At 49.7% G+C, this 12,138-nt stretch overlaps 1 protein-coding gene across 4 annotated transcripts in view; it reads left to right on the forward strand.

The window, feature by feature from the left end:
• Nucleotides 1-12,138, forward strand: part of LOC139049592 (phospholipid-transporting ATPase ABCA3-like) — a 420,980-nt gene that overhangs the window by 19,065 nt on the left and 389,777 nt on the right. For all 4 annotated transcript variants that reach the window (XM_070525151.1, XM_070525150.1, XM_070525152.1 and 1 more), the window contains exon 2: nt 2,243-2,617. In XM_070525151.1, coding sequence (XP_070381252.1) covers nt 2,329-2,617 — 289 coding nt within the window. In that variant the 5' untranslated portion in view covers nt 2,243-2,328. The remainder of the gene's footprint in view (nt 1-2,242; nt 2,618-12,138) is intronic.

Below are 12,138 nucleotides of genomic sequence, written 5' to 3' on the forward strand. Positions count from 1 at the left end.
GAAACGTTAAGACGGCAGGAAAAAACACAGCTTCCGCGCTTCGCTCTATGCGTTTCTTTCTTTCGTGCAGTTTACCCTTATTACAGTATGAACCAACTGGCCCGATAAATCTTATTGCTGTAGGTGGATACCGCTTTCTCATGGTATCACTAATTCGGACAAAGGAGAACGCCAGCGAGCGTGAAACACGCGCAAACTGCCCGTCCGCACGGGCTGAAGGCTGCGGCGAGGCGTCTGCAGTGGAGCCCGATGGAACGGCGCTGCCATCTGGCGGCTGTCACAGAAGTGGCGACACCGGCTGTAAGCGCGCGGGCGGAGAGTTTTACAACTGAAGCTAGTCTAGTAACGTTGGGAACACCTGTGGCTCGGTGCCACTAGTTGCGCATGCGCAGTAGTGACTAGGGAGCGAGAAAGAGAAATATCGGCGGCGAGGCGCGCGTTGTGACGTGTTCTGCCTCCTCGGAGCACCACCACGGTGAAATCGGAAGTTCGCGGCCAGTAAAGCTTTCGCTGTAAAAGCTGTGGTGTGGCAAAACAGGCTGGTTGTGAAGGCGCCTCAGCTCAGTTGGCTTCCACACCGCAGACAGGCGCGCCCAAAGGTCGATGCCATGAAAGGGGACGAAGAGCACGCTCTTCTTCTGGTCCGCCATTAAAGAGACAGCGTGATTTTAGCCAGCCTCTATCTTTAACTTACGTTACGATATCTGCAAAATAAATGCATAATTGCTCAAATTAACACACGCAATCAATATAATAACACAATACATTATTGGTAGCGATGTGTAGACAGGCATAAGCTAGCTAAATATCTTAGAAAACCGAATGCAGCAGCCGAGCCAAAGGATGCTTAGACATTGGAAGACAATTATTATAATTTACGTAGCATTCTTTATTTTGTTAATGCTCGTGAAGCGAGTTGCATGAAAGTAAACATGCCAAGGTAATTATGACCAGCTCTGTGAGAAAATGTTCAGTTTTTTTTTCTCACCCCGCAGTGCCTGGACACTGTCAGGCCCGCTATTTCGGACTCGCTTTATTTAAACGATCGGGCTTGACAGGGACGTTCTTGATGAGTAATGCTTCAAGAGATGCAAACGCCTGTCCATGACCATCTCTTATTACGCGCAAACGTAACTGGCCAGCCAGTGAAATCGGCGAACGTCTGTTTGAAGCTGCGAAGCACGTGAACAAGGAAGGCGCCTGGAGGTGAAGAGAATAGGCGCGCGAAGTGACCTTCGAGCTGTCTGTCGCTTCAGCGCAAACTTAGCGGCGAGAACACAGCATCCATGCAGCTAGAGCCGTCGGCGCCGTTGGCACACCTGCACTCTGCAGGGTGCCGTCAAGATAATGCGCGCGAGGCCGTGTAAGACGCAGTTGCTGCCCGAATACAGCGCCACACCACCCGTACCTCCCCTCACCCCTAAATCCCCTTAAACTGCATAAAATAGTGCCACGCTTTGAAGAATGCCGCCTCCTCCTCGCGCGCTCTGGCTGACGCCGACGCCTCGTCGCTATTGGCCTAATAGCATCACGTAGACCCTCGCGCCGTGCGTCAACGCCATTTTTGCTCGAGAAGCATCTACGGAGTGGCGAGGAGCGCATATTGGCGCCGTTGCTACGCTCGAGCAGTGTAGTCAGCGCCACGGTTGCGGAGGGAGCGTGAAAGAGGAGAGTCGAGGCGGAGTGAAGGCGGAGGAGGAGAGTGTCACCAGTTTACGAAGTTTCACTGGCTTTACTCACCCCGGGACCACGCGCGCAACGGAAGTCAGCGCGCTGCCTCCCCGCTTTCTTCTTTTGCGCACGTGAGATCGAGCCGCGATCGTAAGCCTCCCGTCGCACGCTTTCACTCGCACATGCAGCACGAGGCGCGCGGGGCGATGCTATCGCCCCTTGGCCTTCATACAGAACACCGAGGCGACGACGACTGCAGAAACTCGCCTGGAGTGTCCATGTAATTGCTCTCGCAAGGAACAGTAACCATACGCTTGCGCGTAACCCGCACTCACAAAATAAAACGTCCGTGTAATTTTCTTGTGCCTCTGCAGCAGAGCTACGCAAACTGTGGTCTAGAAAAAGCAGCGTGCTACAAACACCGAGATCCAATAGCGCAGCGGACGCTTATCATGTATGATTTGAATTTTGCTGCTTCGTACAAGAGCACGATCAGGGGTAAATAGACATGCGAAATGTGAACGTGCGCGTATGCTTATGAACGGAACAGTCATTCACTGCTGCTTTTCAGGATATCCCAGCCTGAGGCCTGGCCAACACATTTGTCGTCAGCAGAAGTGTCAGTACCTTAGTCGTCGGCGGAGCCAACCTTCTTCAATGTTGGGCAACGTGAAGACGTTCTTATGGCGCACGCTGTACCTGCAAACGATACGTCGCCACTTCTTTAACACGGGGATCGAGATTCTATTAGTGGGTTTCATAACTTTGTACATGGTGCTTATGCATACTCCGGCTAAGCCGCTCAGCAAGGATTCCGCGGAGGAGGACGCCAGTGCTGTTTTCGGGAAGCTTGAACTGACGGACATTGTGTACGCACCGAAGAGTGACTACAACGATGAGCTGATGCGTGCCGTGGGCGACGAGGTATCCACTCGTCATACGCAGGGTAAGTTGTGTTGGCTTGTTTTCTGTTCTGAGTGCATGCGGCCGTGTCTAGGCGCACGGAGGCAATTTATAGACATCATCGCATAAGCGGAAGCTTTGCTTGTGTGAAGACCACGTAGGAACGAAATTGATTAGAAGTGAGCATGTCGTCTACTATAAAGGTAAACAGAAAGTAAGGACGACACGGCACGGTCGCCGGCCGCCGACTGAATGGTTATTGCCACAATCAAAATCGCTGTAAGAAACTGTTAGCAATAAATTTTCAGCTGTGAGTCAAAGCTCTAACGTGATCGTCCTTCCTTTGTGTTGAGCCTGATTTCTTCCTGCCATACGCAGACATGCAATTATGCTGACTCGCCTGACTTGACATGCACGGCTTAAACTCACGGAGCGGCTCAGCGAGGCGGGGGCGCACCACCAAAACTGACGGGGTAGCACGGCTGCCGTATCGTTGCCATCAGAAATACATGGACAAACATTCACGCGTAGGCACGTATACATACATACATACATACATACATGCATGCATACATGCATACATACATACATACATGCATACATACATACATACATGCATACATACATGCATACATAAATGCATGCATGCATACATACATACATACATACATACATACATACATACATGCATGCATACATACATACATGCATACATACATGCATACATAAATGCATGCATGCATGCATACATACATACATACATACATACATACATGCATACATACATACATACATACATACATACATACATACATACATACATACATACATACATACATGCTGTCCGGTAGCAGTGATGGTGAACACAGTAGCAAAGCTGTGAATGAAGAAACTAAATTTTGTTTGGTTAACCTATGCCTAGAAAAGCAAGTAAAATTTCAAGTACAACGATAGCGCTGAACACAGTCGGCAATTGTCGAAATCTGATCTGCGGGTCAAGCGCGTCGGATTTTGTTCATGGCTCATTGAATGCTCTGGCGGCCGCGTGCCTACAAGAGCAGCCACTTCGGCTGCACTACCTTTCGGCAGAGCTTTCGTTTCAGCGAAGCCGGCGAGGTAGTCGGTTTCTAGGACAATCCATTTATTTCCAGTTGTTGCCGTTGGAAATGGTCCCAGCAAATCCATTCCAATTTACGGAAGTGGTGGCAACGAGGTTCGGCAGGCTATAGTAATTCCGATGGCCATGTCGGGAGTGTTTTGCGTCGCTGGCAGTCGCGGCACGTGTTTAGGTAAGAGGTGACGTCACCAGTCACGCGCGGCCCATAGTACTATTGTAAGCTAGCATGCGGGAAAATCCGAGGTCCTCTGCTGTCTGATCGTCGTGCAGAGCGTGCAGGACTTCTGATCAGAGTGCTGCGGGCACAACGAGAAGATAGTTCGCGCGGATCGCGTAAAAGTTATCTTTTACGAGGATGTCGTTGTGTAAACGAAGACAGTCCATGCCGAAATACCATAGGGACAAGGTTGGTTTTTCCTTCTGAGTACTCTACAAGGCTTCGTAACTCCGGGTCTATTTGTTGCGGTTCGGCGAAGTCGTTTGTAGTTATTGTTCCTAAGAAGGCGTCATCGTCCAGTTCCTCTTGAGGGGCGGGTCAATAGCGGCGTGAGACAGGCAGTCGGCATAAGAATTATTCCGTCCAGACTTACAGACATGTTGATGTCGAATTCCTCGAGTCAGAGACTCCATCAGGAGGCTAGGCCACCTGAAGGATTCTTTAAGTTCGCCAGCCAACGCAAGGCGTGGCCGGTCGCTTACTACTTTAATGTTCATGTCGTATATTCAAGGCTGAAATTTCGCTGTAGCCCCGATGATTCCAAGGCACTCTATGTCGTAGAATAATTCGCTTCAGCTATTGACAGCGGCCGACTAGCGCAAGCTATGACTCTTTCAACTCCGTCCTTCTTTTGAGCCAGCACGGCACCGAGGCCCAAGCTACTTGTGTCGGTGTGGATTTCCGTCTCGGGTTCTTCTTCTAAGTGTAAAAGTACCGGCGGTGACTGTAGCCATTGTTTCGGCTCCTCGCATGCATCATCTTGCTGTGTTTCCCCTTTAAAGTCTACGTCGGCCTTCGTTGGATGAGTTGATGGTTCCGCGATGCTTGAAATGTCTCTTACAAAGTGCCTGCAATCGCACGCAAGCCAAGGAACCTACACACTGCCTTTTTGTCGACGGGCCGTGGGAACTTCGTGATAGCAGCTGTCTCCTGCCAGTCGGGACAGACTCCAGACGTGCTGAAGACATGGCGAAGGAACAGCTCTTCGTAAGCGAAACGACACTCTTCTGGCTTAAGTGCGAGTCATATGATTTGATCGCCTCTAGTGCTGTTTGAAGGCGCCTCAGGTGATCTTCGAAATTTCTGGCAAAGGATAGACAATGTCATCCGAGTAGACGAGAGAAGCTTGCCACTTCAGTCCTGCCATGACTGTGTTCATCACACGCTGAAACGTCGCCGGCGCAAAGTCCGAATGGCAACACCTTGAACTCGAAAAGGCAGTGTGGCCTGATAAACGCGGTCTTCTCTCGATTTCTTTCGTCGACTTCAGTTCGCCAATAGCCAGCCTTGAGATGCATCGAGGAAAAGTATTTAGCATTGCAGAGCTAGATATAATGCGTCATCTATTCGTTGAAGGGGGGTATACGTCCTTACCTATTTTGTTCGAGCGGTGGGCGATAATCGACACAGAAGCACAGAGTTCCATCTTTCTTCACTAACACCACATGAGGCGCCCACGGGCTTTGCGATGGCTCGATGATGTCGTGGAGCAGCATTTCGTTTACTTGCCGCCTTATGGCCTTTCGTTCTCGGGTGAACACTTGGTAAGGCCTCTGGCACAGTGGTCGAGCAAATTCTTCAGTTACTACGGGATGCTGCGCAACTGGTGTTTGCCGGATCCTAGACGACGTAGAAAAGCAGGCTTTGTATCGTCGGAAAAGACTTTCGAGCTATTGTTGCTTACTCATCGGAGGATTGGATTTAGGTCGAAGACTTTTCCAGGAACTGTGGTCGTCGAAGTAGAAGCGGCAGAATCCGTGAGGACAAACGCATTGCTGGTTTCCACAGCTTCCTCGAGGTATGGGGTACTCGTGCCCTCATTGGTTTGTTTGTACTGCTGGCTGAAGTTTGCGAGAATCGCTGTCCTTGCTTCAGTCGAGCCATTCCTATTGCTACGCAAATTTCACGGTCTAGCAGTAGATGTTCGTCGCTCTCTACAACGCTATGTCTGCGCGTGCTTCGGCTCCGGGGGAAATGATGATAATGGAGTGAGGTGGAATGCTGACTTGATCGCCCAGCACATTAAAGGCATGGTGAACCAGAGGACTCCAGCGGTGGCGCTTGGTCTGCGGATAGCATTGTCGACTTGGTGTTCAGGTTGACGATAATTACACCTACACCGTGTTGGTACAAAAAGTCCATGCCGAGAATTATGTTCACTAAAATTGTTGGAGAACAATGAAGGTTGCAGGATAGGTCCTGTTATGAACGGCAATTCTTGCCATGCAGATTCTGGTTGGCGTTATCAGGTGTCTTCCAGATGTCCGGATTTGAGGGCGTTCCAGAGGAGTCTTCACTTTCTTCAACTTGGGGATGAGTGATCCACTAATGACGAAGTAGTCGCCTCCTGTGTCTACAAAACAGTGACTTCGTGGCCGTCGAGAGCACGTCGAGATCAGTGCTTTTCCGTCTTGAATTGCAGTTAGGTCGAAGCGTCGGTTGACGGCCTTGTCGCATTGTCCTACTGTAACGGCTCGTATTCAGGTCTACTGCAGGCAGCACAGTCTTGGCGTCGAGGTTTCGTCTGGTCAGCGGCGTGTCGTTGTTCCATCGTCGAGTTAGGTCTTTAAGCGTCGTCGTTAGCGGCGGAGGATTTTCGGCATTTAGACGAACAGCAAATGCACCTCCATGGGTTGGTGTGTTTAGGTTTCCGCTATGGGCTAACTGACCGGCCGTGACTTGGGCGAGTGTACGGTGGTTGGTGCTGCGGTGAAAGCTAGCGGCAAGGTTACGGTGAACGGGCAGATCGTCGCGGTCTCCACTCAGTAGCTGCCAGGTAGTCGGCGATGTCCCGTGGTCGTTGCCCTCGTCGCGAGCATGGCGCGTTCATGCTGAATCCTGGTAATCTGACGGTATGGGTATCGGCAGTATATATGCCGGCTTTTACAGAAAGGCAGCAGAGCGGGCGGTGGTGAGGAGCGGGCCATACGCCTGTCTTCCTAGGGAAGCTGCCATGGGTGACGGGCGAGCGTGCTGGTGGTGGCGGTGGGCGGTGGAGTTGCAGAGTCGCGGTGCTGGAGGGGGCACCCAGGGGGAGCCTGGCGGCGGGCGACGGCGACACATGTCATCGGTTCCGGCTGGGGCTACGGTGATTGCGCCTGCACCTTAAGGAACTCCAAGTCATCGCTAAACTTATTGTTTGACGATGTCAGCAAATAAGGACACTTGAGGCTGTGACCTTGGAAAAGCTTCTGTAGTTCCTCCTGAAAGAGCGCTCTAAGGGTCTCGCATGAGTCATCGCGATCGAATGCGCGCACATCGGTGCACTTTGCGGTCAGCGCTGAGCGCTTGTATTGCCTTGCCCGCATATCGAGTGTCTTCTCAGTGGTTCTGGCTTCAGAAGCGAATTCACCAATGCTCTTGGGCAGGTTGCGTATCAATCCGAGAAAAGCTCTGGCTTGATACCGCTCATCAATTGCCAAACTTTTTCCTCTTCGGGCATGTCGGGGTCGGTGTGTCTGAACAGGCGAGTTATCTCCTCCGTGAAAAGCGATGGTCTCGTCGAGTAGTTGCATTCGGGCTTCTAGCTGAGCTTCGGCCCTTTCTTTTCTCACGATGCTCGTGAACGTGTTCAAGAAGGTTAGGGTTGACTCTCCAATGTTGATATGGCATAGCCTGTCGTTGTAGTTCCAGTTGAACGCAGCGACACTTTCGTAGCTTTCCAGCAAGCCTTCCGGGTCTTCCAATGATGATTTGGAGAAGGTCGTTGTCTCCATATGCTATTGCAGCACTATAGGGGGCGCTTAGGCCGGCGTTGTGGTTGGTGACTTGGCCTCGATTCCTGTCGCCTTTTTGGGAAGGGGTCCGTATTCCGGTAGCATCCTTGTAGCTTGCGGCTAGCTCGCTGGCTCTTGGCGACATTGGTGTTGTCTTGGTCGTTCTAGCTTGGATCGCAGCTTTGCGGGAGCGCTCAGTAGATGAACGCACAAGCACCTCCACCAGACGTCACGGCAAAGAACACAGTAGGAAAACCGTGAATGACGCATCTACCTTTTGATTTGGGTGAACTTGTGCCTACAAAAGGAAGTGACACTCGAAGCACAACAACTGCGGTGAAGACATTAGGCGATCGTCGAAATCTGATCTGCGGGTCAAGCGCATCTGCTTTTATTCAAGACTCGTCGAACGCTTCAGGGTAATCGCTGGTGCCCGCGTTCTTTCCAGAAACTTCTACAAAATTCGTGTCGCGGACGCCGTCGGATTATCCAAGGTTTGGCGAAAACACACAAAACAGATATAATCAAAGCTAACGTTCGAGTAATCTCCAAATCATGCAGGTGAGTCTTGCGCTGCACGATAGCGGTTAACATTTGTTAAGTAATAAAAAGCGGTCACTGAAGAAAGTTAAAGAAGTACGCGTGTCAGTACATACACACATACTTACATACGTCGTCGTCATCATCATTATCATCGCCGTCGTCATGTCGTCGTCATCTTCAGCAGCTGAAGCAGCCTGGTTACGCCGACTGCAGGGTAAAGACTTCTCCCATACTTCTCCAACTACACTGGTCATGTGCTAATTGTGGCCATGTTGTCCCTGCAAACTGCTTAATCTCATCCACCCACCTAACTTTCTGCCGCCCCTTGCTACACTTCCCTTCCCTTGGAATTCAGTCCGTAAACCTTAATGATCATCGGTCATCTTCCCTCCTCATTACATGTCCTGCCCATGCCCATTTCTTTTCCATGAGAGTGGCTTGTTGGGCTAGTATGTACATGACATGAGTGGCTTGTTAGGCTAGTATGTACATGATTATACTAGGAGATTGCCAGCAAACTTGAAAGTAGAAAGTCGAGAAGCAGGCATAGACAGAGAGGCAGTAAGGTGGCTGGACTAACAACTGAACTTCATTCATGAAAACGGGAAGCAGGAATGGGAGCTGATTGAAGCCTATCGCATCTATAAACTTGGCCCCAAGAAGTGTGAAAGCCCGCCATCTGTGTTCCTTACTAAGAAAGAGCTCTTATTTCTTGATAAGTGTAGACATGTAGAGATAAGGTGCTGATCGCGTTTTTGTTTTGTTGTGCCTTGCGCATGTTCAGTACGAACTTGGGTGACGTCGTTTTCATGAATGAAGTTCGTTGTTTGCCACCTCACTGTATCTTTGTCTATGCCTGCTTCTCAATTTTTCCTACTTTCCAGTTTGCTAGCATTCTCCGAGTATAACCATTTCCTTTTAATTTCAACTAAGATGTCATTAACTCCATTTGCTCCCTCACGTTACCCCCATCATTCTTCTTTCCATAGCTCGTTGCGTCGTCCTCAATTTAAGTGGAACTCGTTTCGTAAGCCTCCAGGTTTCTGCCCTGTACGTGAGTACCGGTAACACATAGCAGTTATACACTTTTCTCTTGAGGGATAGTGGCAACCTGTTGTTCATAATCTGAGAATGCCTGCCAAACGCACCCAGCCCGTTCTCATTCTTCTGATTATTTCAGTCTCATGATCCGGATCCGCGGTCACTCCCTACCCTAAGTAGATGTATTCCCTTACCACTTCTAGAGCCTCGCTACCTATTGTAAACTGGTGTTCTCTTCCGAGACTGTTAAACAATACTTTAGTTTTCTGCAGGTTAACTTTTAAGGCCCATGCTTCTGCTTTGCCTCTCCAGGTCAGTGAGCATGCATTGCACTTGGTCCTCTGAGTTACTAAGCAAGGTAATATCATCAGCGAATCGCAAGTTACGAAGCATTCTCCATTAACGCTTATCCTCAATTCTTCCCAATCCCGGTTTCTGAATACCTCCTGTAAACACGCTGTGAATAGCATTGGAGAGATTGTATCTCCCTGCCTGACGCTTTTCTTCATTGGGAATTTGTTGCTTTCTTTATGGAGGACTAGGGTGACTGTGGAGCCGCTGTACATATCTTTCAGTATTTTCACATATTGCTCGTCTACAACCTCATTCCGTAATGCCTCCATGACTGCTGAGGTTTCGACTGAATCAAATGATTTCTCGTAATCAATGATAGCTATATATATGGGTAGGTTACATTTCGCACATTTCTCTATCACCTGATAGTGTGAATATGGTCTATCGTTGAGTAGCTTTTACGAAATGCTGCCTAGTCCTTTGGTTGACAGAAGTCTAAGGTGTGCCTGATTCTATTTGCGATAACCTTAGTAAATACTTTGTAGGCAAAGGACAGTAAGCTGATGGGTCTATAATTTTTCAAGTCTTTGGCGTCCCCTTTCTTATGGATTAGGATTATGTTGGCGTTCTTCCAGGATTCCGGCACGCTCCAGGTCATGAGTGTTGTGTTATGATCGCCGCTAGAGAGATAGCAGCGGCGCGACTATCGCGACAGCTTGGTATGTGAGCCCAGTCATGTGGCCACCGGGCTGCACTCCACTACGAGCCATCTTGGAATAAAGCACGTTTGGTTTTGCTTACGCCTCCTTCCTTCGGCTGCGGTTTCCCCGCGCGAAAACACTACATTGGCGATGCGGATGGGATTCTGACCAATTCTGCGGCAAGCTGACATGGCAAGGGAAAGTCCGGCAGCGGCGGGTGCAGTGGCGGAAATCGTGGGTCCACTGGGACACATCGAGCCCTTTGACGAGTCCGCAAGGGACTGGCCGTCGTACGAGGAACGCTTGTCGTCGTTTCTTCAGGTCAACCGTATCCCCGAGGATGACAAGGTAGACGCTTTTGTGAGTCTCATAGGTCCAAAGACGTACAGTCTTCTCAAGTCGTTGACCGCGCCGCTATTGCCGTCAGCTAAAGGTTTCGAGTTCTTAAAGAGGCTTCTTGGTGACCATTTGTCACCGAAGCCGTCGGGAATCAGCGAACGCGCAAAATTTCACAGAAGAACACAACTTGAGACTGAATCAATTTCGGAATATGTTGCGCAGTTGCGGAAATTGGCAGAGACATGCGAATTTGAATCCGCTTTTGATCAGCCATTGCGGGACCGTTTTGTCTGCGGTCGGTGCCAAAAAGATATACAGCGCGTTTTATTTACGGAGGATAACAAGCTAACCTTCCAGAAACCCGTAGAACGTGCGCTAGCCATGGAAGCGGCGAAAAAGCGCGTTGCAGAAGTGCACGCTTCGGCATCGAGCTTATCAGATATTCATAAAGTCTGAGCGGTTGGGGAAACTGATATGACGCAAGGAAATTGCTACCGCTGCGAATCTGCGAAACATTCTAGCAGACTGTGCCCGCACGTTGCGCCCATTTGTTTCAAATGTGATAAGAAAGGGCAGATTCAAAGAATGTGCCAAGCTAACAAGAAGAGAACGACGAAGGGAGCGCGTCGATACGCGACGAAGGGGTTGAGTCCCGTTCAAGCTTCTGCTAGCGTGAAGGGAATTGTTTCGTCTCGTATAGAGCCAATAAAAATTTCAGTGCAAGACGCACCCTTGAAAATGGAGTTGGATACGGGGGCTACTGTGTCCGTAATGTCTTTGGATCAGTTTCATCAAATGTTTCCCTCAATCAAGGTTGTGCTAACGACGCTGAAGCTGCGGACTTTCGATAGAGCCATCATCCAGCCTTTCGTAGTTGCTCACGTTGCCTTGCAATACGGAGAGCAGAGGGCCCAGCTGCCTTTTTACATCACGAGATAAAAGGTACCCCCTCTGCTTGGTTGACAATGGTTGCAAGCCATCCAACTCGACTAGAGCCGTATGTTCAAGCTCAACGCTATTCCCAGGTGGGACGATTCTGCATGTTCCAGACTCCGCGCTCTTCTAGACAGGTACCAGAGTTTGTTTCAGGACGAACTGGAGACAATTACAGAAGGAAGAGCGACATTGTCCCTGAAAGAAGGTAGCGTGCCAAAATTTATGAAGGCAAGAAGTGTGCCCTTGGCATTGCAACCAGCAGTCGAGGCTGAGCTTAAAATTTGGAGGACATGGGACTCATTTCGCCAGTCGGGACAAGTGACTACGCCACACCAGTTGTGCCGGTAGTAAAGAAGGACGGTGGCATAAGACTATGCAGCGATTATATATGACCACCCTAAACCCTTGTCTTGAAACTGATCGCTATCCACTCCCGACAATCGACGAGTTGTTCACAGCGCTCGCAAGCGGCCAAGAATTTTCTAAAATTGACCTAAATCGAGCCCATCAGCAGGTAGTAATGTCAGAGTCGTCAAGAAAGTATTTGACACTAAATACTCATAAAGGACTTTTTTGCGTAAACAGGCTGCCGTCCGGGGTTTCTTCGGAACCTTTATTTTCCAACGAATTATGGACACAATGTTGAAACGCCTGAAAGGC

The sequence above is a fragment of the Dermacentor albipictus genome, chromosome 9, assembly GCF_038994185.2.
Source record: "Dermacentor albipictus isolate Rhodes 1998 colony chromosome 9, USDA_Dalb.pri_finalv2, whole genome shotgun sequence".
Taxonomy (NCBI): Eukaryota; Metazoa; Arthropoda; class Arachnida; order Ixodida; family Ixodidae; genus Dermacentor; species Dermacentor albipictus.